Genomic DNA, 24,520 nt, shown 5'->3' with positions numbered 1-24,520 from the left:
CATCACCTTCCTGATGTCTGTACTTCATTCTCGAAGCGGACCAATGATAACAGCAATAACTCTGTGACATGCTATTAACTCTCTCTGTAAAAATCAGCTAATAGAGGCATAACTGACTTTTTCTAAAACTAAGATTCTGTTTCTCTATACCTGTACCAATGAAATCTTCCTCTAATTTCTCCAGCTGAAAGTTTGAGGAGGCAGCCTGTGGATTCTTTCTATTTTAACTTGGCTTCTGATATGACTAGATCTTTCATTCAACATTTCTTGAAATATGATATCCAGTCTTTTTTTAGGGATAGGCAAAGTCATGGATTTCAGGCAGTCCAGTAACTTTTAAATGATCTCTCTCTGACCTGGTTTCTGGATCAGTTGTTTCAGTTAGGGTGTAACTTAGATGTTTTTCCCCCTCTATCTTTTGATTTCATGGTAATGTGTCCTATTGTCTCAGTGGGAGTCATTCCTTTCTGTTTGATCCATTGTAATATTGAGGGAGTCTATTATTTGGGTAAGTTTAGGACCCCCTGTGAGCATTTCTTTCCTCTGGGGCTGACTTTCATTTCATTTATCATCTCCTTTTTGTTCTCTTGCTTCATTTTTTCCAGGAATTCTTATAGTCCTTATGACTAAGCTGGTATTTTATTTTGTGTTTTTAAGTCTGAGTTTTTACTTTTAGTTGTTGTGGAATTATTTCTTTCTTCATTTCTTGATCTTCTTCTGTTTACCCATATTGCCAGACTTAACTTGGGTAGTGGAGCCCTGTTTGGTTTTAATCTATGCTGTCTAGGTTCCTACCTTTGGCTTTCATTTCCTTTGACTGGCATATGTGCTCAGGGTGCTGGCAGATTTCATGTCTACTTTTATCTTCTTGGTACAGAGAGCTGTATTCTTAAAAGCTATTATTGTTGGCTGAGATCAGTGTGCTGCAAACTTTTGAAACTCCTTGGGTGTTTTGGGTTCTGATTGTCTTGAAGCATCCTCATTCCTCCACAGTCTTCTTCCTCCTTTCAGGCCTCAGCTGTTCTTGGAGAGCTTGTGTCTGCATTGGAGGACTTTGTAGTGCTGCACTCATTCAGCTTTTCTGATGGACCTTTTCCATATCCATAGGCTTCTAACTGCCCTCTTATGCAGATTTGGACTTACAATAGTTTCTCTTTAGATTTCTTGATCATTATTCAGTCTGGTGTTCTTTTTCCCCCCATGCTAGAGTTCTTTTGCAAAAGCTGGACTGTTCTGTTCTTTTTCACTCAGCTACCTTAACTGGAAGTCACCTGAGTATAAACACTAGGTTCTGCCGCTCCCCTACTTGTGTGAGCATGTCACTTAATTTCTCAGGCCCCCAGTTTCCTTATCTGTATATAATGAAGGGACTGGATGGCTTCTAATCTCATAAATGCTAAATCTATAGGTCTTTTTCTCATCTTACTCTGTAATCTTTTGAGTCTGTAAAGTTTATTATTCATAGTTGCTGACTCAACATTTTCTATTTTGTTTAGGCCAAAACAACCCTAAAAGTATTTCAGCTGAATGAAGAACGACTTAAAACGTCAATAGAAGATGCATTGCAAGAAAATTCCCATCTTCAGGAAAGCCAAAAACAGGTTTGTACAGTTTAAATATTCACTGATTTAAGAACACTCAAATTCCAAATATCCCATTCCATGTGAATGGCTGGCTCAGGCTTGTGCCAGGACTGATGATGGATTGGTTCTACATGGTAACATAAAATTTTTTATAGTCACTGTATTTCCTTTTCTGTGTCTATTAACTGTAGCAAGGTTAGTGTGGGTTCTATGTTCTCAGTAAGTAGCACAAGAATGTGACAGTATAGAACCTTCTGTATCTTTTTCTTGAAAATAAGCAAGATTGCCCCTCAATAAAACATGAAGACTTTGTTGGGTAGTCAGTTTCACTTTTATATGCTCATCCTTTAGAAATAAAAGTAATCTAGATCATAGTAATCTGCTATTAATCTAGGAACAGGCCCACACTGATAGGGATCCACATCTATCAGAGATCCTGAGCTTCAGAGCATAAAAAGTATTAGAGGGCCTGTGTTCCCAGGGACATAACAATCAGGTGTCAAATCCTTACCCTATCTGTGGGATATCTTTTATGTGTGCCTCATCCCTTGTCATAGATGGAGCTGTTCATTCTTCTTATAGGTGGTGCTTCTTCTATGCAATCCCTCTACCTGTCTCCTCGTTGGTAGGAGTGACAAGCTGTGCTAGCTGAAGTTTCCATCCCTGCATGGACGCTATGCCCAGCAATGCCTTAGAGTTACAGAGCCATAAAATGTGGGCACCTCATCAGTGGGCCTTTGTCCCATCTTGGGGCAGGAACTTCTACTTCCTGCTCCCCTTATCCCCGTAACTAGAGTTGAAATCTGCTGTGGTGAAAATCCATTTTGCCTGCTACCTCACTCTCCCACTTGACCTATTTAGTCTATCTTTTCTACATATTTCTTTTGCCCTCCTATTAATTACATTGTGTCCTATGAAACTTTACCTTCATTGTTAATAAACTCCTCTTTTGCCACTCGTGGAATCACAGACAGCTTTCCAATGTGAATGACTATTTTCCTCATGCCACCAGCACCCTGGGGAAGGAGGGGAGCAGTTATCTAGCTCCTTGTTCTCCGTTGCCAGTTCCAGGTGCCCCCTCTTCTGCCATTTTTTTTCCAAGTGATTTCTAGATGTGTTTGTGCCATCCACATCCTTGTTGTTGTGATATATTTACCTCCAAGTCTACCTTCTCAAGGAATTCAGTACCTGGCTCACAGTCTCCCTCTCCACTCTCATGCTTAAGGATTTCAAAATACAAAATTATTTCCCCTCAAGCATCCTGGCCTTCTGTTTCATCAGCGTCTTCATTAACCTTCACCCCTCTGTTGTTCCCACTCTATCCACAATCAACCAAGAAAACATGCATTTTTAAAGTAACTACTTTGTGCCAAGCGCTATGTGAGGCCCCAAGATACAGTTACAAAGAACAAAACAATACCTACTTACGAGAAGCTTAAATTGTAATGGGGGAGCCAATAAGTGTGTGTGAAACTACATACGGTAAAAGGTGTGCTTAAATTTTGTCTTAAAGGAAGAGGGGGGAGATATGGGGCATTGGTGGGGAGGGAATGCATTCCAAGCATGTGGGAGGGCCAATGCAAAAGAAGATGGCGTATCTGGTGTAGTGTGTGTGAGGAGAAAGCCCTATTCCGCTTCCGGAGTTGTCTGGAAATAGTCTGATATCACCGATTGCTATAGGCATCTCAAACTCAGCATCTCCAAAACAGAACTCATTTCTTTTCCCACAAAATCTACCTTTTTTTCAGTTTCTATCAAGGGTGCCCCTATTCTTCTAGTCCCCCAGGTTCACAATGTCAGAATCATCTTCACTCCCTATGTCCAGTCAGTTAACAAGTCTTCTCAGCTTTACTTTCCCAACATCTCTCACATCTGTGCCCTTCTCTCCACTTCGATAGGTCAGTCCTTCATAACCTCATACCTGGACAATAGCAGTCACCTTCTAACTGGACTCTGTGCCTCCATTGCCTCCCCTTTTTAATCCACCCTCCACAGCTGCCTAGAAAACCTAGGTCTGACTATTTTTCCCCCGTACTCAAGAAGCTCTAGTGGCTCTCTGTTGCCTCTGTGATCAATTTCAAGCTCACTTTGTAATTTAAAGGCGTTCCTAGTAGAGCTTCAGCATGACTCCCCTCCACCTACATCACAGTCCAGTCAAATTGGCCTGTGTGCAACCATCACATACGTGCCACATACCATCTGTGGTGGGCCCACCTTTGCACCAGCTATCTTTCAGGCTTGGAATGTACACCCTTCCCACCTCCACCCCTGGCTCTTAGAACCCCTGACTTCCTTTAAATCTGAGCTCAAGCACCACCTCCTACATGAGTCTTTTCCCTATCCCGCAGCTGCTAGCTAGACATCCCCACCGCTGCACACACCCCTGCTAAATTACATTGTATTTATTTTGTAGCTGTTACTGTTTCCCCTGATAAAATGTATTCTCCTTAAGGGTAGAGACTTGACATTTCTTCACAGTGCCTCGCACACAGTAAGAGCTTAATAAATATATCTTGATTGATCCCTGTAGATAGACTCCAAGATGTGGGAAAGGTGTCACTGTATTGTCTGTGTTTCCTTAGAAGTTATCCTCATCTTGGCATATCTTTGTGCTTCTACCCCAGTGTGCTAATCTGTAGGGAAGTACACTTAGATATCTGAAAGTCAAACTCAGCATGTCTGGAACAGAGATCATTATCTTCATACTTCTCCAGCCCTTCTCCAGACTTCTATTTCTTTTGAGGACATTGGAGTCATATCTTTAACTCCTTACTTTCATTTATCCCCCATATCTAGTCAATTGCCAAGTTTGGTCAATTCTACCTTGTCAGAAGTTCTTGGACCCCCTCCTCTCCACTCACAGGGTTACCACCCTACTTTGGCTACTCGTCACTTATCACCTGGACTATAGAAATAGTCTCCTAATTCATCAACCTGCTTTAGGTTTCTCCTTTAAAATCTATCCTTGACATAGTTGTCAAAGTGCCATTTTTGAAGCACTGATCTGACTGTGTTATGCCCCTTATTCACACAGACTCCACTGGTTCCTTTTTTGCCTCTAGGATAAAATACAAAGTCATCAGCTTGGCATGTAAAGCCTTTCACAGTATGGTTCTGGATTACCTTTTCAGGCTTATTCGTAGTCTTCTCCTTCATGCATTGTATGTTCCAGCCAAGCTAGTCTGCCTTCTATTCCCAAACTCACCATTTCAGCTCCTGTCTCCTTTCCTTTGTACAGGCTGACCCATGCCTGCAATGAATTCCCTTTTGCCCTTGCCTCTTAGAATCTAGGCTTCCTTCAAGTCTTAGTTCTTATGCCACCTCCTAAGGGAAACTATTCCTCCTAGTGGTTAGTTTTCCCTTCTCAGAGTATTGGATATATGTTTATCTCATTTATATGTTACATCTCCCCAGGAGAATATAAACTCCTTGAGGGCAGGAATTGTATTGTCTTTTATCATTGTGTTCCCAGCCTCTAACATAGGGCCTTGCACATAGCAGATGCTTCAGAGAGTTCTCTTATCTGAGCATGGCTAGAAGTGGAAAGGTGGTAATGGAAACTAGGGATATTTCAGAGAGAATGACTGCCATGTGGCAATGAAATGGAAATCTAGAGTGAGGGAGAATGAAGAATCAAAGCCTAGATGGATAGAAAGATAGTGGCTTGTATCAGTAAGGCAAGATTCATGACCTTGAGGATTACCATGAATGTTCCATTTCGATATAGCAGTAATTGTATTCCTGTACCAGTAAGCCCACCTCAATGTAGCAACAAGGAGATAAAAATACAGTATGACAGGTGTTGCTCGGCGGTCCCTTTCTGGCTCCTCGATCGCCATGGCTCCCGTGAAGAAATCTGTGATGAAGGGCAGCAAAAAAAAGAAGCAAGTCCTCAAATTTACCCTGGATTGTACCCATCCTGTGGAAGATGGGATTATGGATGCAGCTAATTTTGAGCAGTTTTTACAAGAACGAATCAAAGTGAATGGAAAGGCCAGCAACCTCGGGGCGGAGTTGTGACCATTGAGAGAAGCAAGAGCAAGATCACCATGAAGTCAGAGGTGCCGTTTTCTAAAAGGTATTTGAAGTACCTGACAAAGAAATACTTAAAGAAGAACAATCTTCGAGATTGGCTTCGGGTGGTGGCCAATAGCAAGGAGAGTTATGAATTACGGTACTTCCAGATCAACCAGGATGAAGAGGAGGAGGAGGATTAAACCCTCCTGGGTCTGGAAACATTTTGTATATGATCTTGAATAAAACTTGAACCAAAAAAAAAAAAATACAGTATGACAGCAAAGAGCCAAATCATCCTGTAACCTTCCCACCCCCACCCCGGGCCTTCTCATAAACAATCACTCACAGATCCTAACTGTTTGCTTGCCTGTGTCTTCTCCCCCCTCGGTCCTCTGGTCTGCAGCTCTCTGGTCTCCACTCTCCCCTCAGCACTCTCTTCTGCAGCTCTGTGGACTCAGAGTTCTTACTCCTCCTTGGGCTGGATTCTGAAGTCTGACTTATCTTCTGACTTTTGAATTCTCAGTTCTCAGTGGCTACCTTCTGGGTGTATATATTCTTTTTAGGGCCCGAGGGCTTTATGCCCAATGGACAAAACAGGTGGGAAAGATCTTTAATCACTGATTAGCATCACAAAGGCGTGGGCCTACTTCTCTTAACTGGCCCCACCTGAGGCCTGTTGAATGGGTGGGAAAAGATCTTCAATCACATATCACCAATGTCAGTCACATTAGCCACCATGTGGCTGTCTCAATGGAAACAGAGTAGAGATAGAAGCATGTTTTAGGGAAAAGATAGATGACTCCCAAATATCTGGCCCCACTTCTTTTCCTTTCATTCTTCTTTCCCTTTTTATTCATTCACTCCTTTTTTTAACATTCTTTTAAAAAATTTTTGATTTTCAAAGTCTCTGTAGCCTCTCCAGTACCCATTAAGAAGGCAAGTAACATGATATCAATTATACATGTGAAGTCATGCAAAACATTTCCATATTATCTATGTTTAAAAAAAGAATAAAAAACAAGAAATATAAACAAAGTGGGGAAAAATATACTTCAATCTGTACTCAGAGTTCATCAGTTCTCTTTCTGGAGGTGGATAGCATTTTTTATTATGGATCCATTGGAATTGTCTTGGATTATTATATTGATCAGAATAAGTAGGTCTTCCACAGTTGATCATCTTACAATATTGCTGTTACTATGTACAGTGCTCTCCTGGTTCTGCCCACTTCTGCATCAGTTTATATAGGTCATCTCAGGTTTTCTGAAACCATTCTGTTTGTCATTTCTTATAGTACAATAGTATTCTATCGCCATTCTGTACCACAGCTTGGTCAGCTGTTCCTCAATTGATGGGCGTCCCCTCAGTTTCCAATTCTTTTCCACCACAGAAAGATCAGCCCCATTTCTTGTCTCTCTTATGAGCATGGATCCGTATGCCTCTGATAGATATTTCTACTTGGATTCCCTATTATCCCCCTGAAAGGTCACAGAACTCTTTAATTCAACATCTCTTCCTCAGGATGGCACTTTAAATACTTGAAGATGTTTATAATTTTCTCTCTAAGCTTTCTCTTCAGGCTAAATCTTTCCATTTCTTTAAACCAGTTCTCATATGGCATGAATTTGAGACCCTTTACCATTCTATTCTGATTGCCATCCTGTGGACACTCTCCAGCCTCTTAAATATCTTTACTAAAATGTTGAGTCTAGAACATAATATTCTATATATGCTCTTACTGGGACAGAGTACAACAGGACTGTCCTAGTCCTGGTCTTGTCCACTGTGTCACTTTGATGCAGCCTAAGATTACATTAGCTTTTTTTGGCTGCCATCTCACACTGTCGATTTTTATTGACATTGTAGTCTGCTAAAACCCCTTGGTCTTTTTCAGGTGAACTGTGAAGTTGATTTTTCTGAACCCATATGTAAGATTTTAAATTTATTCTTATGAAATTTAATCTTACTAGAGTTGTCTCAGTGTTGAGATCTTTTGAGATCCTATGTCATGTTATTCTATCCTTTCTAGTGCACAGGTTGTTTTCCTTGGGGGACAAAACAGAAACAAAATAAGATTTGAGCTGCTCTATATTCTCCAGATCATCAGGTACTGCTGCTCCACCCATCCTGAGTGGCTGTTCCACTTCACTGTTACTCTCCCAAGAGCATGCCAGCTCTGCTGCACAGACAATGACAGTTTCCCCTTTCCCTTTTGCCTTTTTGGTTTAAAGCCCTTTTGATTAGATTTACACTGCTTCAACTAAATACTTTCTTGAACAGTCTTTAATTAGATGTGCTTCGTTTATCCTAGGCAGGAGTCTGTCCAGAAGGCTAAATCCTGCTGTTATATATGCCGTCTTTCATTCAGCCATTCATGTTCCAGTTCTTCTTTTCTCTTCTGAAGCCCTTGTTTTTTCTTAAGCAGCAGTGGAAAAAATACTACCTGTGTCTCTAATTCTTAGAAAACTTCCTTATATCAACCCAAATCTACCTCTGCTTCTCTCTGAATTCTGCCCCTGGACAGTCAAATAGAATATATCTAGTCCTTCTAAATAATGGCCCTGTATATCTTTCAAGACAGCTGTAAAGTTCCCCTGTTTCTTCCCCAGACTAACTATAATTTCCTCAAAAGATTCATTATCATTCATGTACTCTATTTTTTTCACTATTCTATTTGCCTTTTTTGGAATGTGCTCTGATGTGGCATCCAGACTAAACATAATGCTTAAGATATGCTTTGACTAGGGCAGAATATAGTGGAATATATTTCTGACTGAGCATATGTGAGGCTGAACTCAATCATGTAGTTATCTTTGTAAATGTTTTCATTATTGGCCCAGTTACCCATGCTCCAAACTTTGAAGTCATTTTGGCTTTTCTCTTATTTTCCTTATTTGTTCAGATAACCAGTTCCTGTGTCTTCTGCTTTTTCTTTCTTTGTTCTTTTGCCTGGCATCTGACTCTTCTGTTCCAATAACAAGCAGTAATCTCCTAATTGTCTTCCCTGTCTCTAGGCTGTCCCTTTCCAATCATTCTATACTAGGCATGGCTTAATTTTTCTAAAACATAGCTTCATATATATTACTTCCCACCTCAAATACTTCTAGTGACTTTCCATTGCCCATGGGATTAATAAAACTAAAGATAGGAATAGTCTGATGTTGAAGGCCTTCCATAGTCTTTCTCCTATTGACTTTTCTAGGCTTATCGCTTATTACTGTCCTCCATAAATTCTCACAGCAGCAAAACCAGCCGGCTTATTGTGCCACCAAAGACACCATTCACATTCCTACGCTTTTGCTTTTAGTCTCTTCTCTCCTTCTAGTTATGTGACCCTCGTAGCTACCACCCATGTTGAGCTTCTAATACCTTTGTACCTGGAACACAATAGCAAGCAATAGTCTCCTAATTGTTTTCCCTGTCTCTTAGTGGAAAGGCTTTTCTACTGTGTCTCATCCATTTCTAAAAGCCTGTCTCACCAGTGCTTACTACTCCAGTTTTCTTGTCTCTCCTTCTTTTGGAGAGCACTTACTGTTGACATCACTCATTTGTATAAACCATTTATTAAGTGGAAGCAACTATATATACTGTATATATAATATATAGTATTCGGTATATAGTGTACTGGGTTTGGCGTTAGAAAGACTTGAGTTCAAATCCTGCCTCAGAGTAGCTATTTGACACCTGGCAAGTCACTTAACTTCTCTCACTTTCAACTTCCTCATCTGTAAAATAAGGAGACTGGGCTAAATGGCTTGTAAAACCTTTTCCACCTCTTAATTTATGATTGTGCGACTGTCTTATGACAGATAAATGTCTAATATAACTTAAAATGTATACATATGTCCTGTTTTCCTCATTAGTTTGTAAGCTTTTTAGAGACAGGAAACATTTAAAAAAACAAACAAATGAAAAAACACTTAATATGCATTCCTGTCCCCAGGCAAAGTACAGGTAATAGGTGTCAAATAAATGTTACATTTATCTATTTACTTGTTTACGTATGTAAGTGGAAAATATACTAATTACTTTATGGGGATTCTAGCTTTTACAAGAAGCTGAAGGATGGAAAGAACGATTGAATGAACTTAATGAACAGAAAAAAATGTTTGAAACTTCTAAAGCCAATATGGAGCAAGTTATAACTAATAAAGAAAGTCAAATTAAGGTAAGTCATTTTGGATTTGAATTTTGGTCACTGTTTTTGATTCAGTTGAATGTTTTACTTTCTTTAGCATTCATTCATTCAACATGCGTTTATTAAGCTGTATAATTGTAAACTTTTCTGATTCTTACTTAAAATTTATTTGTGCAAATTGGATGGAATCTACCATGAGGGTACATAGTCATTTTAGCAAATTAAAAGATTATCTAGCTTTTTGCCAAGTGTATTTTAGAGTGAGATGCAGCAGTGGAATATTCATCCCATCCCATTGCTAGGCATGTATTCCAGAAATGTCAAAGATAGATAGGTCTCATATACACCAAAATATTTATAGCAGCACTTTCTGTAGTAGCAAAGAAGTGGAAGCAAAATAGTTGCTGGTCAAATAGAGGGGGGCTAAAGCAATTGTGGTACATAAGCTGGAATGTTACTGTGCCATAAGAAGTGATAAATTTGAAAAATACAGAGAAGTGGGGGACTTCTATCAAGAAGGCATAGTAAAAAAAAAGAAAGGGTGCAAAACAGCTCAATTTTTATGCATATACTATAGAAAAATAAAACAAAAGAGGACCAGATCAAATATTGCTTTAAGAAATAGAGAAACCTACAATATGTATCTTCTTCTGGCGTAGTTCAAGGAAAGGGGACACTTAGAAGCCTGCAGGCAGTGAGGAGAAGGGGCCCAGGCAGAGGAGCTTGTTGAGGGAGGTGCAGAGCTGGTATGCCTTTCAGTTCACAGTCTCATAATGTTCCAACCAGGAGCCAAGAATTAGAAGGAGAATAAATAAGAGGTGCAAAATCTTGCTCAAATAGTAGACTTGTTGAAAATGAGAATGGACCAAACAGAAATAAGTGACATCATGAGACAACAACAACAAAAAATTAAAACAAAATCAAAAAACTAAAAAGAAATAGATAAAAAAGTAAGTATCTCCTATTAAAAACAGCCTACTCAGAAAACAGGTCAAGGAGAGATAATCTAAGAATTACTGGACTTCCAGAAAAGCTTAACCAAAGAAAAAGCCTGGATATCAATATGTCATGAAATCATAAATGAAAACTATCTAGGCCTGTAAGAACCATGGGGAAAATGTTATACCAAGAGCGAGTGAGACACGCCACAGAGTATAAGTTTTAAATGGAGAATTTATTAGCCAGCGACCATTTGGGGTTCCACCCAAATCAAAATGGCCCCAGGTTGGGGTAAAGAAGCAGTTTATATAGAAAATATAGGGTACAGAGGTTAATTATCTCTTGGAACTTACAGGCCAGGTCACAGGGTGGGGGGCGGCACAGGGACAGATCAAGGATTCTGACAGGTTATCCTTAAGTGGGATAATCTTATTGACATTCCTTGGTGGAGTCATGGAGCCCCAGGGACATTTGCTAAATGCCAAAAGGTCTGAGTCCATTCTTTATTATGCAAACAGGGGGTTTCTCAGGGGTCTCTTTAGCAATAACTGATTTTTCCAGTACCACAAAAGTAAAAATATAATCCACCAGTCACCTCTTGAAAGGAACTTTAAAGTGGCAGAGTCAAAATCCAGAGCTTCCAGGTTAAAGATAAAATATTGCCAGCTGCCAGAATGGAAGAGTTCAAATGCCAAGGAACCAGAAGGACCGTTAAAACTTAGCAGGCACTACATTGAAGAACAGGAAAGTTTAGAACATGATATTCCAAAGAGCAAAAGATAGAGCTTTTCATCTAGGAGCTGGAAAAATTGAGTCGTAATTTCACCACAGAAAACAACAGATTTTCAATGAAATAGGGAATTTCCAGACAATCTTGATGAAAAGACCAGAGCTTCTTAGAGTCTTTGAAATGCAAACAGAAGTATCAAAAGAACTCTAAAAAGGTTAGAGCAATTGGAAAGAGGAAGTACTTAATTCTGGGGAAAGGGTGGGGGGGCGGGAACAAGAATGCCAATGTTTTCAAAGTTCATAGAGGCATTTAAATAAGACAAAAAGAGGGGCGGAGCGAAGATGGCGGCTGGTAAGCAGGAACTAGTGTGAGCTCCGTACCGAGCCCCTCCAAAAACCTATAAAAATGGCTCTGAACCAATTCTAGAACGGCAGAACCCACAGAGCAGCAGAGGGAAGCAGGGCTCCAGCCCAGGACAGCCTGGATGGTCTCTGGGTGAGGTCTATCCCACACGGAGCTGGGAGCTGGGAACGGAGTGGAGCAGAGCCCAGCCTGAGCAGCGTGGAACAACCAAACTTGGAGTCGGGCGGATGGGGCCCCTAGCGCCCTGAATATGTGAGCTGCGGCAGTTACCAGACCCCCTCAACCCACAAACACCAAAGACTGTGGAGAAGGTTACTGGGAAAAGCTGCGGGAGTGGAAGGAGTTCCGGTTCGGCTTCCAGCCCCGGGGGCAGCGGAGGTGGGGCAGCTACAGCTGTTGTTACTTCCGGCTCCAGGCCCACCTGGTGGGAGGAATTAAGTGGCGGATCAGAGCAGGAGTGCAACAGCCTGCTGAAGATCTAAGCCCAGTCTGGACTGGGGGTTCTTGGGGAAGGAGTAGTGCGGGTCTGACAGAGCTGGCACCTCCCCCCCAAACGTGGAACATAGAACCCGTTAGTCTACAAGCAGTCATACCCCACTGAAAAACTCAAGGGTCAAGTTAGTTGGTTGGGAATATGGCCAGGCAGCGGAAACGCGGCCAGATTCAGTCTCAGACTTTGGATTCTTTCTTTGGTGACAAAGAAGACCAAAACATACAGCCTAAAGAAGACAACAAAGTCATAGAGCCTACAACAAAAGCCTCCAAGAAAAACATGAACTGGCCCTAGGCCATAGAAGAACTCAAAAAGGAGTTGGAAAAGCAAGTTAGAGAAGTAGAGGAAAAATTGGGAAGAGAAATGAGAAGGATGCGAGAAAACCATGAAAAACAAGTCAATGACTTGCTAAAGGAGACCCAAAAAATACTGAAAAATACACTGAAGAAAACAACACCTTAAAAAATAGACTAACTCAAATGGCAAAAGAGCTGCAAAAAGCCAATGAGGAGAAGAATGCCTTGAAAGGCAGAATTAGCCAAATGGAAAAGGAGGTCCAAAAGACCACTGAAGAAAATACTACTTTAAAAATTAAATTGGAGCAAGTGGAAGCTAGTGACTTGATGAGAAATCAGGATATTATAAAACAGAACCAAAGGAATGAAAAAATGGAAGACAATGTGAAATATCTCCTTGGAAAAACCACTGACCTGGAAAATAGATCCAGGAGAGATAATTTAAAAATTATTGGACTACCTGAAAGCCATGATCAAAAAAAGAGCCTAGATATCATCTTTCAAGAAATAATCAAGGAGAACTGCCCTGATATTCAAGAGCCACAGGGCAAAATAGAAATTGAAAGAATCCATCGATCGCCTCCTCAAATAGATCCCAAAAAGAAATCTCCTAGGAATATTGTCGCCAAATTCCAGAGCTCCGAGATCAAGGAGAAAATACTGCAAGCAGCCAGAAAGAAACAATTTGAGTATTGTGGAAACCCAATCAGAATAACCCAAGATCTGGCAGCTTCTACATTGAGAGATCGAAGGGCTTGGAATGCGATATTCCAGAGGTCAGTGAAGCTAGGATTAAAACCTAGAATCACCTACCCAGCAAAACTGAGTATCATGTTCCAAGGCAAAATATGGATTTTCAATAAAATAGAGGACTTTCAAGCTTTCTCAGTGAAAAGACCAGAACTGAATAGAAAATTTGACTTTCAAACACAAGAATCAAGAGAAGCATGGAAAGGTAATCAAGAAACAGAAATTGCAAGGGACTTACTAAAGTTGAACTGTTTTGTTTACATTCCTACATGGAAAGATGATGTGTATGATTCATGAGACCTCAGCATTAGGATAGTTGAAGGGAATATGCATATATATATGTTTATGTATATATAGAAGTGAATGTGTATGTATGTATATATCTATGTGTATATGTATGTATGTGTATGTATGTATATATATGTGTTTTTATATATATATGTGTATATATATATGTAAAAGAGAGAGAGCAGACACAGGGTGAGTTGAAGATGAAGGGAAGATATCTAAAAGAAATAAAATGAAATTAAGGGATGAGAGAGCAACATACTGAGAGAGGGAGATAGGGAGAGATAGAATGGGGTAGATTATCTCGCGTAAAGGTGGCAAGAGGAAGCAGTTCTGTGGGAGGAGGGGAGAGGGCAGGTGATGGGGGAATGAGTGAACCTTGCTCTCATCAGATTTGGCCTGAGGAGGGAATACCATACATACTCAGTTGGGTATCTTACCCCACAGGAAAGAAGAGGGAGGAAGATAAAAAAAAATAAAAGGGGGGGATGATGGAGGGGAGGGCAGATGGGGGTGGAGGTAATCAAAAACAAACACTTTGGAAAGGGGACAGGGTCAAGGGAGAAAATTCAATAAAGCGGGATGGGTTGGGAAGGAGCAAAATGTAGTTAGCCTTTCACAACATGAGTATTGTGGAAGGGTTATACATAATGATACATGTATGGCGTAGGTTGAATTACTCGACTTCTTAGGGAGGGTGGGTGGGAAGGGAAGAGGGGAGAGAATTTGGAACTCAAAGTTTTAAAAACAGATGTTCAAAAACAAAAAAAAAAGTTTTTGCATGCAACTAAAAAATAAGATACACAGGCAATGGGGTGTAGAAATTTATCTTGCCCTACAAGAAAGGAAGGGAAAAGGGGATGAGAGGGGAGGGGGGTGATTGACTGGGGAACAGGGCAACCAGAATATATGCCATCTTGGAGTGGGGGGGAGGGTAGAAATGGGGAGAAAATTTGTAATTCAAACTGTTGTAAAAATCAATGCTGAAAACCAAATATATTAAATAAATAAATTTAAATTAAAAAAAAAAGACAAAAAGAGGAATTGGCCTGTGAGGTTTTTTTTTTTTAATCTTAAGTGAAGAAAGAAAAGGGAAGGAAAAATAATACTCTAGAGAACAAAGGGTCAGTATTTGCTATTTCAAATAATGGGAGTATGTGAGAAAAAAAATGGATGAAGCTCTGGGGGGAGCAGGTGTCAATTTTGAATTCAATTTTGAATTAGTAAATTTTAAAAATCAAGAGATGAACAAAATTTAAAGCAAAAACACTATTAAATTAAGAAAATAAAGGAGCTGGATTTTTAGAAAACCTAAAAGCTAATAAACAGCTGTTATGATTACTTTTGAAAAAGAGAATAGAAAACCAAATTGCCTGCTTCAAAAATGAAAAAACAATTCACAGCAAATAAAAATGAAATAAAAGATAGTATCAGAATTATCCATTTTAGGTTTTGTAATGTTCTCTATCTCATGTTTGCTCAAAAATTCTTCCCTTCTCCATAGATGTGACAGATAAATTGTTCCTTGTTCTCCTAATTTGCTTAAAAGTTTCTGCACAAATAAAGCCAATGCAACCAAGAAGGAAAGGAGAAAGCTGGGAAGCAATTTTTATAACAAGTGTCTATGATAAAGGCCTCATTTCTCAAATATACAGAGAACGGAGTCAAATTTATAAGAAAACAAGTCATTCCCCAATTGATAAATGGTCAAGGATATGAACAGGCAGTTTTCAGATGAAGAAATCAAAACTATTAATAGTCATATGAAAAAGTGCTTTAAATCACTTATTAGAGAAATGCAAATTGAAACAATTCTCGGCATCTCAGATTGGTTAATATGACAGAAAAGGAAAATGATAAATGTTGGAGGAGATGTGGGAAAATTAGGACACTAATGCATTGTTAATGGAGTTGTGAACTGATCCAACCATTCTGAAGAGCAGGTTAGAACTGTGCCCAAAAGGCAGTCAAACTGTGTACCCTTTGATCCAACAATCCCACTGTGATAAACGTAGTTTTGGGGATCACTGGACTTCCTAGGCAGGGCCAAAGTCCTGAGGAAGAACCCTGTGATAATCCCTAGGGAAGGCTGTACAGACCACAGGACTTCCAGAGGAAGACCAAGTGGCAGCCCCTCCCCCCCTTAATCTGTGGGGATCACAGGGCCCCCTAGGGGTCAGACCCTAAGGAGGACCTGAGTGATGGCCCCTTAGAACAGTTGTGGGGAAATCACAGGACCTCCTAGGGTTGGACCCCAGGAAAGAGCCACGTGATGACCCTTAAGGAAGGCTGTGAAGACCACAGGACTCCCAGAGGAAGACCAAGTGGCAGCCCCCCCCCTTAGTCTGTGGGGATCACAGGGCCTCCTAGGGGTCAGACCCTAAGGAGGACCCAAGTGATGGCCCCTTAGGATGGCAGTAAGATAACAAGGCTCCTGAGACTGGGCCGGAAGACCCAAGTGATGTCCCCTTAAGAAGGCTGTGCAGACCACAGGGTCCCCCCCGGGGGAATCCTGATTGGTAGCCCTCTTCACACCGCAGTGGGGATCACAGGACTCCCCAAGGCAAGATCAGGAAGTAAGCCTGAGATGAGCTTCCACTGCTTATTGCTTTCCTTTCCTTAACCTTAGGAAAATCCATGTGATTTGCCCATTCTCACCCAAAGAACTCAAGACTAGAGCAGGCAGAGGAAGGCATTTATTACACTCCTCGAGAGAGCGGGTGTAGTGCTCACTGGAATACTCACACCGATACAGCTGCAGGAGCAGGGGTAACCATTCCCTCCACTCCTGCTAGAGTTATGGTTACTTTATAGTCTTAACTTTTTACATAGTTTTCGTAGGTCATATAGTTTAAATAGGTAGGATAATAAGGATACAGAAGCAAAAGTGAATTTAGATTTTCCTTGTCTTAGTTTAGGATTTATCTACATTCTTTTACTTCCCTTACCTTTCCTCTTTAATGTATGCAAATTATGGAAATCAGTAGGCCTGGACTCTTGACCAAGACCAGACCCAAGATAAGCTTGAAATAGCTCAACCGGTTTGGCCTCTCTAGTTCCCCTGACTGCCTTCTCAAAAAGCATGCCCGCTCTGACCTCTCACCTGACTGACCTTGAGGCCTGGTTTCTACTAAAGCTGGGGTGGGGGAGGGGGAAGTACACCTTTAGTTCTGTGGAAACAACTTCTCCTCCCATTTCTTACACCACTACTAGATTTGTATCCCAAAGAGATCATAAAAAAAGGGAAAGGACCTACATGTATAGAAATATTGATAGCACCTCTTTTTGTAGTGGCAAAAAATTGGAAATTGAGGGAATGCCCATCAGTTGGGGAATGGCTAAACAAGTTGTAGTATTTCAATGTAATAGAATACTATTGTGCTATAAGAAATGACACAGGATGATTTCAGAAAAACCTGGAAAGACTTGTATGAACTGATGCAAAGTGAAGTGAGCAGAACCAGAAAAACATTGTACACAGTAACAGCAACATTGATGATCAACTATGAATGACTTAGCTCTTCTCAGAAATACAATAATCCAAGACAGTTCCAAAGTACTTATGATAGAAAATGTATCTACATCCAGAGAGAGAACTGATGGAATCTGAATGTAGATCAAAGCATACTATTTTTACTTCATTTTTTCATGGTTTTTTTCCCCTTTTAGTCTGTTTTTCTTTCACATCAGGATTAATATGGGAGAAAGAAGTGTCAGAAATTATTTTGCCCAACAACATGCCAACAAAATGAATTACTTAGATGAAATTATATGTGTGTGTATGTATTTACAAAAATGCTCAGATTAACAGAAAAAATAATTTAACCAGAATTCTGGAGGAAAAAATGAGCCATAAATAAAAAAAAGCCCCAAGACCAGATAGTTTTTCAAATGAATTCTATCAAACATTCAAAGAACAATTATTAACCTATGTAAACTGCTTTTAAAAATAGAAAAAGAAAGGGTCCTAATAACCTTCTTCTGTGACACAAATAAGGTCTTGGTCCCTATAGCAGGAAAAGACAATTGTAGAGCAATATCCTTAATGAATATTGATGCAAAAATATTAAATAAAATATTAGGATAGAGGCTACCTTGATATGTTGAAAAGATTAGAGATTATGACCAGATTGAATTTATACTAGGGACGTAGGTAGGTTCAATATAAAGAAAATTCTGTTACTATATTAATAACAGTAACAATAATATGATTATATCAGTAAGTGCTGGAAAAAACTTTTGATATATGTAATTCAACATTCCATTAAAAAATTAGAAGTCATAGAAATAAATGAGTTTTTCTTTCCTTAATAGAGTAAGTCGTGTTTATCTAAAACCCATAGTCAGTGTTATATGTAATAAAGAAGTTCTAGAGACCTTTTTTAGTATGAACAGAGGTTAGTAAAGTCAAGAGTGTCCATTATCACAGCTATTACTTGATATAACGCTAGAAGTGCTGGAAATTGAGACAATAAGCAAGGGGCAAAAAGGAAACAAAACTGTTGCTTTTTGCAAATGATACAAAGTTCTTGTTAGAGAATCCTAGATTCAACTAGAAATTAATTGAAACAATTGAAAATTTTCAGCAAAGTAGCAGGATATAAAATAAACCCACACAAATCTTTAGCTAATCTGTATATTACCAAAAAAGGTGCACAGAAAAAATAAATAGAGAAATTCTGTTCAAAATAACTTCAGAATATGTGAAATATTTGGAGTCTGTCTACCTACCAAGACACACATAGGAACTATATGAATGTGACTATAAAATAAAGACCAACCTAAATTAGTGGATAAATATTAATTCTGGGTGAATCAAGCCATTATAATAAATATGACACTAGTTCCTAAACTAGTCATTGCCACACCAATCAAGTACCAAAGGATTACTTTTACAGAAATAGAAAAAATAATTTTAAAGAATTCATCAGGAGGAACAAAAGGCCAGGAATCTTAACAGAAATCATGAAAAAAAGGTTATAAGGAAGGGGGTCTAGCAGTACCAGATACCAGATACTTTAAAACTGTAATCATCAACTGATTTGGTACTGATTTAAAAATAGAAAAAAAGGTCAGTATTCAGTAAATCCAAAGACCGTGCAGTGTGGCAGGAGTTTGCCATTGGACAAACACTGCTGGGAAACGTGGAAAGCAGTCTGGCAGATATTAGATTTAGCCCCAAACCTCCAACGACTTGCAGAATGAGCTCCAAATGGATACATGACTTAGATAGAAAAAGTCATATCATAAACTCATTAAAAGAGCAGAGAAGACTCCTTCTGCAGCTACGAGTTGGGGAAGAATTCATAAAGGATGGAGAGAATCACAAGGCAAAATGAACAATTTTGATTATATACAATTAAAACACTGTTCTGCAAATAAAATCAATGCAGTTAAAATTAGCAGGAAAACAGTTTACCAGGAAAAACTCTGTAGCAGATTTCTCAGATGAAGGTCTGATAAATAAGGAACTGATTTAAATGTGTAAGAAAGACCATTACCATCAAAGGATATGAATAGGCAGTTCTCAAATTTGAGCTTTCAACAGTCAAATGAAAAAAAATGCTTTAAATCTGTAATAATTCAAAATACAAATTAAAACAATCCTGAGGTTCTGTTTCACCCCCATCAAACTAGCAAAGAGGGCAAAAAGGGAAAATTACTATTGTTGGAGCGACTCTGGGAAGACAGGCCAGTGTTCACTACTGCACTTTTGGTCAGGCCTTTCTGAAAGCCATTTGGAATTGTACTGCAAATGTCAATAGATTGCATTTTGACTCAGCAATAGAACTAGCTTTTTGTTCTGGGAATATGAAAAGGGTTTTGGGTCAGGGGGAGGGTAGTATGTGATGAGGTAGGAAGCCAAGATAGCTGGATGAGATGCAAAGCTGAAGTATGATCTGGCATCTAGGGCCAGTGAGTAGAGAAAGTTGGCTAGCTTACTGACTTAGTCGCCAGTTAACTGTGTAGGGCCCTGGGGTGGATAGGGCTCCAAAAATGAGTGGATTCCCTGGTGCCTGGATTCAAGAAGATTGGGTATAGAGATCCAGGTCTTAGGTCCACTGTGGAAGGTGCAGGTCAGTGGCAGGATAGGATGTGAAAATGAGATATGACCTGGTGTCTTGGGCCAGCCAGTAGGGGTAGGGTCCTAGGACAGGCGCTCCAAAGATGTGTCATTTAACTTCCTCTGGAAGGCATTGATTCAAGAAGAACAGGTTATGGAAGTCTGGGTCCCAGGTATACGTGGAGGGTTAAAGGTCCAAGTGGGGAGGAACCCAGGTTAGCAGCAACAGGCAGATGGTGAGATGGCGTGATTGAGTGGGAATCACAGCTAAATGAACATAGAGTAATAGTCACCTTCTTAAGTTTAAATAGATTATTCCAAAATGCTACTCTTGTTAACATCTGGGGAACTAAAGAAGTGTCTGAAGCACATTCTTTTCAATTTTCTTCATCCTGTGAGAATGGATTTGATTTTTGGAAATAGCCAGAAGTTATCTGAAATCAGGTTTCACGATGTAGTTTTTGGTTTAAAAAAAAAAAAAAAGCAAAACTAGGACCAAAAAGGTTTTTGTTGTTCCCTACAGATAGCACGCTGTGAGTTTTAGAGCATTTTTGTAGTGAAGCAGCTGATTATTTGGCCACAATTGGCTTTTCTTTACATAGGACTTTTCAAAGACTCTTAAGGAATTTCTGTATAATAAGCTTTCATTGACTAAAGGCAGAGAAATTAGTCAGCATTTTTTAAATTTCTGGTTTCTTTCCACTTGCTTGTTTTTTAGCATTTGTGGAAAGTTGGCATTTTCTAGAACAGAAAGTTTATTTCTGGGTCATATTGAATATATCATATTTTATTACATTTTGAATATTGAAGTGAGTTATATTGAACATACAATGTTTTATTACATTCTCCTCAGAAATGAGTTATTTTATCTAGCTTCTCCCAGAAGGTCAGAACAAAGACCTCATTGTTTTTGTTAATCACATAAAAATGTAGTAGACTGCAGAAACTTTCCTTATATTCAGGTTTTCTGTTCAAATGAGGCTATTTTTAAAAATTTTAATTTTAATCTCTCACCATTACTTGTGTCATTTAAGTAAATCATGTCTGAATTTTGCAACATTTTAATAAGTCCTGTGGATGATTTGAGCACTTTCATTCCTCATCCTTTATGTGCATCTTCCCTAACTTTATTTTTGTGCCCATTAGAATTCTTGTCTTTGATTTTATTTCATCCCCAGGAGCCTTTTTAAAGCTCCCAGTAGTCTCAGTTAGATTTCTTTGATATTCTTTGTTCTAATTTTTAGAGTATTTTAATATGAAATAAAATACAGTCTTCGGTTTTATTTACCATAGTTGCTAGTACAAAACTGGTTAATCTTGAAAGTACTTCAGCACCAAGTTCAGACATGTTGCAAGATGTTGCTTCTGTGATCATTTTTTCTATGACTACCTTTCCTTCCAAAATCACATAAGAATTTTTTGTTTCATTACTTTGTGATCACTTACCTAGAAGGATGGGCAATGGTTTGGCTGTGAAATACACTATTTTGTTTGAAAGTTTATTTGTTCAGTCTACTGCTTACATATATTTTAATGGTATAGATGATTACTAGAAGTGTAATATATTAATTGCTAGAGTGCACCTGTATTTTTCCCTTCTTGGTAAATCTCAAGTCTCTGACGGAATGCTTGCTGAAGATGGAAGACTGGGCTACTGCACTGGGGGAAGATAATGTCAGCGATAATCATTGCGAAGCTGAACTAAACAGTGACTCAGCAGTTGGAGACCATTTAGGTAACTTCTGAAACGTATCTTTTTGCTAAAAAATTTAAGTTAGATGCTGAGTTTTTGTTTGTTTTCAATCATTTTGAAATGTGTAAGGCCCACTAATAAAACCAGGAAAATCAAACACTTAAAGTATGTTTTGAGTAAGTAGATCAAAAATTTTTCTTAAGCAATATTCGTAGCTTAATACTCCAATTTTAGAGGGGCTTTATGCTGTTACTGCTGTTCTTGGTTGAGATGTTAGCGCTTATATGTTGAAAAAAAATTATCACCCCAAACTAAACACACTTAATTCTGTCTCTGGATTATTTGTCCTCCATTTAACCCATTACAAAATCATTTATATGAGAGGAAAGAACTATTTTCTAAATCTTATTTTAATTCAAATTGCAATTCAGTTGATATTTTGATGCTATAGGATGCCAAGAAGAGTTAAGGAAATTAGTAATGAACAGAGACCTCACTTATTATTTTCCTTTGGCACCCCAATTCCTACCATGCTGTGGAATTTTTTGAAATGTTATAATGGGACCATTCTGGCATTTCTATTGATATGTCCCAAAGAATAGGTGCTAGGCAGACCTGTCTTATACCAAATTCTTCAGCATAGCTCAAAGTGTTATAATAAAGCCCCAGAGTAGCAAATTTGTATCAGTAAATTGGCTAAAAGTGTCATGGCAGTATAATGTTTACTTGATTTATTGTATTATGACTGTTCTTATTAATTACTGTAGATGATCACCAAAAGCAGACTGTGAAAAAACTGATTTATGCTGCTAAGGTATGTATTGCCTAATGATATAAACAGCATGTGAGAGGGATAAACAGAAAGATAGACAGCTGTATCTATTTTAATTCCGTAAAATATAGCTGTGCAAACACATTTAGGAACTGATCAGGACAGTATTCATAGATTTTTATTATTGACGAATCACTCATAAATCCTTACTTTCAACTTCTAACATTTCTATAACCAATTCCCAGGTTTGGTTCAGAACTATTTTGTCACCTCATTTGTTTACATTTGCACTGTATATTTCTTCTTTTACACAGTGCCCTTTTAGTCTCCATCTTCTACCCCGTTTTTTTGGTAATAAGTACAAGATAGATTTTTTTTCATGTTATCTTCACATCCCCATTAGTAATCTGCTTTTTGAGATGCTAAAGCACTGATTCTCTATAAAGTCTTTGTAAAAAGCTTTTAGAGAAATGTAAGTTGTATTTGATTAAAACTTTTTTTGCTGAAAGTAAAGAGGTTACTTACCCACTGTTATGTACATCTTCAGCTGCTTTTTATTCACTCTTCAGGGGCTTTTTTGGGGGTGAATTTCTATTGGTTATAACCCTGGCAGCCTGAGAACACCAGGCTTAATTGGCCAAGAAACACTTCTTTATCGTCATCCTTCCAGATCCATGAAATGGTAAAATACTTGGAAAAAATGGGAGAGGAAATTGTGTAAGTAAATAATATTATGGGTATAAATATTTATAATAATAAATGTTTCTTTTTTTATTTTAAAAATATTTTACACTTTGAAAAGTTGAATGCTTGTTTAAAAACCCTGGAAGCAGAAAGAAACCAAATATATTCTCAATTGTCTGATGAAGATAAAATAAAGGAAGAGCTTAAAGGTAATTCCTTTGCATTTATTTACATACATTTGTTTTTAGAAGTCATTGTTACCTCCATACACACAAAATGTCAAGATTAATGGATTCCAACTTTTAGGGGGTAATTATAATCTTATTACTTTTGAGCTTTTTAATTTTGAAGGAATATGTTAAGTTTATTTCTGATTGTTTTGTGAAAATTTTTTTAAAGCTCTCTGATTTATATTCAAACAACTTAACATTTTAACTAGGTTTGTCCAAATTATGCTATGGTATATTAAATACAATTGTAGATTAAACATGGTCAAAAGTGAGATTTAAAAAAAATGTTTTTTTCAATACATAATTAAATTCAATACACAAATTTAAATTTTGTCCACAAGTAAAAAATGACACAGTGCCTTCCATTTTAATTAATTACAAAATAATTATTACTGACATTTATATAGGGCTTTAACAACTTTTTACAAATGAGGAAACTGAAGCTGAACAAGATAATGGCTTTATGATCATGTACTTAGCAAATGTTAGAGGATTTGAATCCATGACTTCCTGACTTGAAGTCGATCACTCTCCACCAAGCCGCCTATTCAGAACAGATGTATAAGAGAAGTGTTGCCTCATTTTGTGTACATTCCTACCATACTTTTGACTCTTATAAATGTACACTGGAGTAATCTAGTACTGAAACAGAATGTTTACTACTCCTATTTGAAACTTTCATAGTCTTTTTTATTTCACAAAGCTGACAAACATATAGACCAACTTTCTTTAAAATTTTAAAAGTCAGGGGAGGCTTCACAGAGTAGACGACATCTGAGCTTAACTATGAATGAAAAGAAAGGTGGGGACAGGAAGGAATGTTTCCTGGGCATGGGCTGTGTATGTCCTGTGACACAAAAAGATGATGGAAGACAGAATATTGAGTTCAGGGAACAACTAGTTTGACTCAAACATAGAGTATGTGAAGGGAAGCAATGTGACAATGAAACAAATAGATTTTGGAGAGTCTTTAAAGCCAGCTTGAAGAGTTTGGATTTTATCCTAGAGGCAATAGGAAGTAACTGAAAAGTTTTGAGCAGGGAGATAACTTTGTAAGATGTGTACCTAAGAAGATTACTTTGATAGCTAAGTGGAAAATGGTTTGGAAAGGGGAGAAACTGGAGGCAGGGAGACCATTTAGAAAGCTCTCTGTCAGTAGTTCAGGCAAGAAGTGATGAGGGCCTCAGGGATGTAACCTTGACTAGAAATAAAGGGGATGGAAAGGAGAGATGTGGATATAAGATGGATTGGATATGTAGAGTAAAGAAGAGAAAAGGGCCAAGAATAGTCAAGTCCAAATTTGCAAACCTAGGTGATTGGAAAAATAGTGGTGTCCTCAACAGGAAAAAAAAAAAAAGAAGTTTGGGAGAAGAAGATTATGAGTTTGGTTTTGGACATGTTGAATTTTAAGTGCCGACAAGACACATAGGTAGAGCTGTATGTAGTTGGTGATACAGGAAGGAGATTAAAGATAGATAGA

The 24,520-nt window shown here is 38.5% G+C and overlaps 1 protein-coding gene and 1 pseudogene across 12 annotated transcripts in view; both read left to right on the top strand.

The window, feature by feature from the left end:
• MIA2 (MIA SH3 domain ER export factor 2) overlaps positions 1 to 24,520 on the top strand; it is a 130,461-nt gene that overhangs the window by 70,079 nt on the left and 35,862 nt on the right. For all 12 annotated transcript variants that reach the window (XM_036750632.1, XM_036750635.1, XM_036750633.1 and 9 more), the window contains 5 exons: positions 1,497 to 1,601; positions 9,646 to 9,768; positions 21,276 to 21,396; positions 22,122 to 22,168; positions 22,929 to 23,019. In XM_036750632.1, the coding sequence (XP_036606527.1) occupies positions 1,497 to 1,601; positions 9,646 to 9,768; positions 21,276 to 21,396; positions 22,122 to 22,168; positions 22,929 to 23,019 (487 nt within the window). The remainder of the gene's footprint in view (positions 1 to 1,496; positions 1,602 to 9,645; positions 9,769 to 21,275; positions 21,397 to 22,121; positions 22,169 to 22,928; positions 23,020 to 24,520) is intronic.
• Positions 5,421 to 5,800, top strand: LOC118843173 (annotated as a pseudogene).

This window comes from Trichosurus vulpecula, chromosome 3, assembly GCF_011100635.1.
Source record: "Trichosurus vulpecula isolate mTriVul1 chromosome 3, mTriVul1.pri, whole genome shotgun sequence".
Taxonomy (NCBI): Eukaryota; Metazoa; Chordata; class Mammalia; order Diprotodontia; family Phalangeridae; genus Trichosurus; species Trichosurus vulpecula.
The sequence above is the reverse complement of the archived record's forward strand: the minus strand, read 5'-3'. Positions and strand labels throughout refer to the sequence as shown.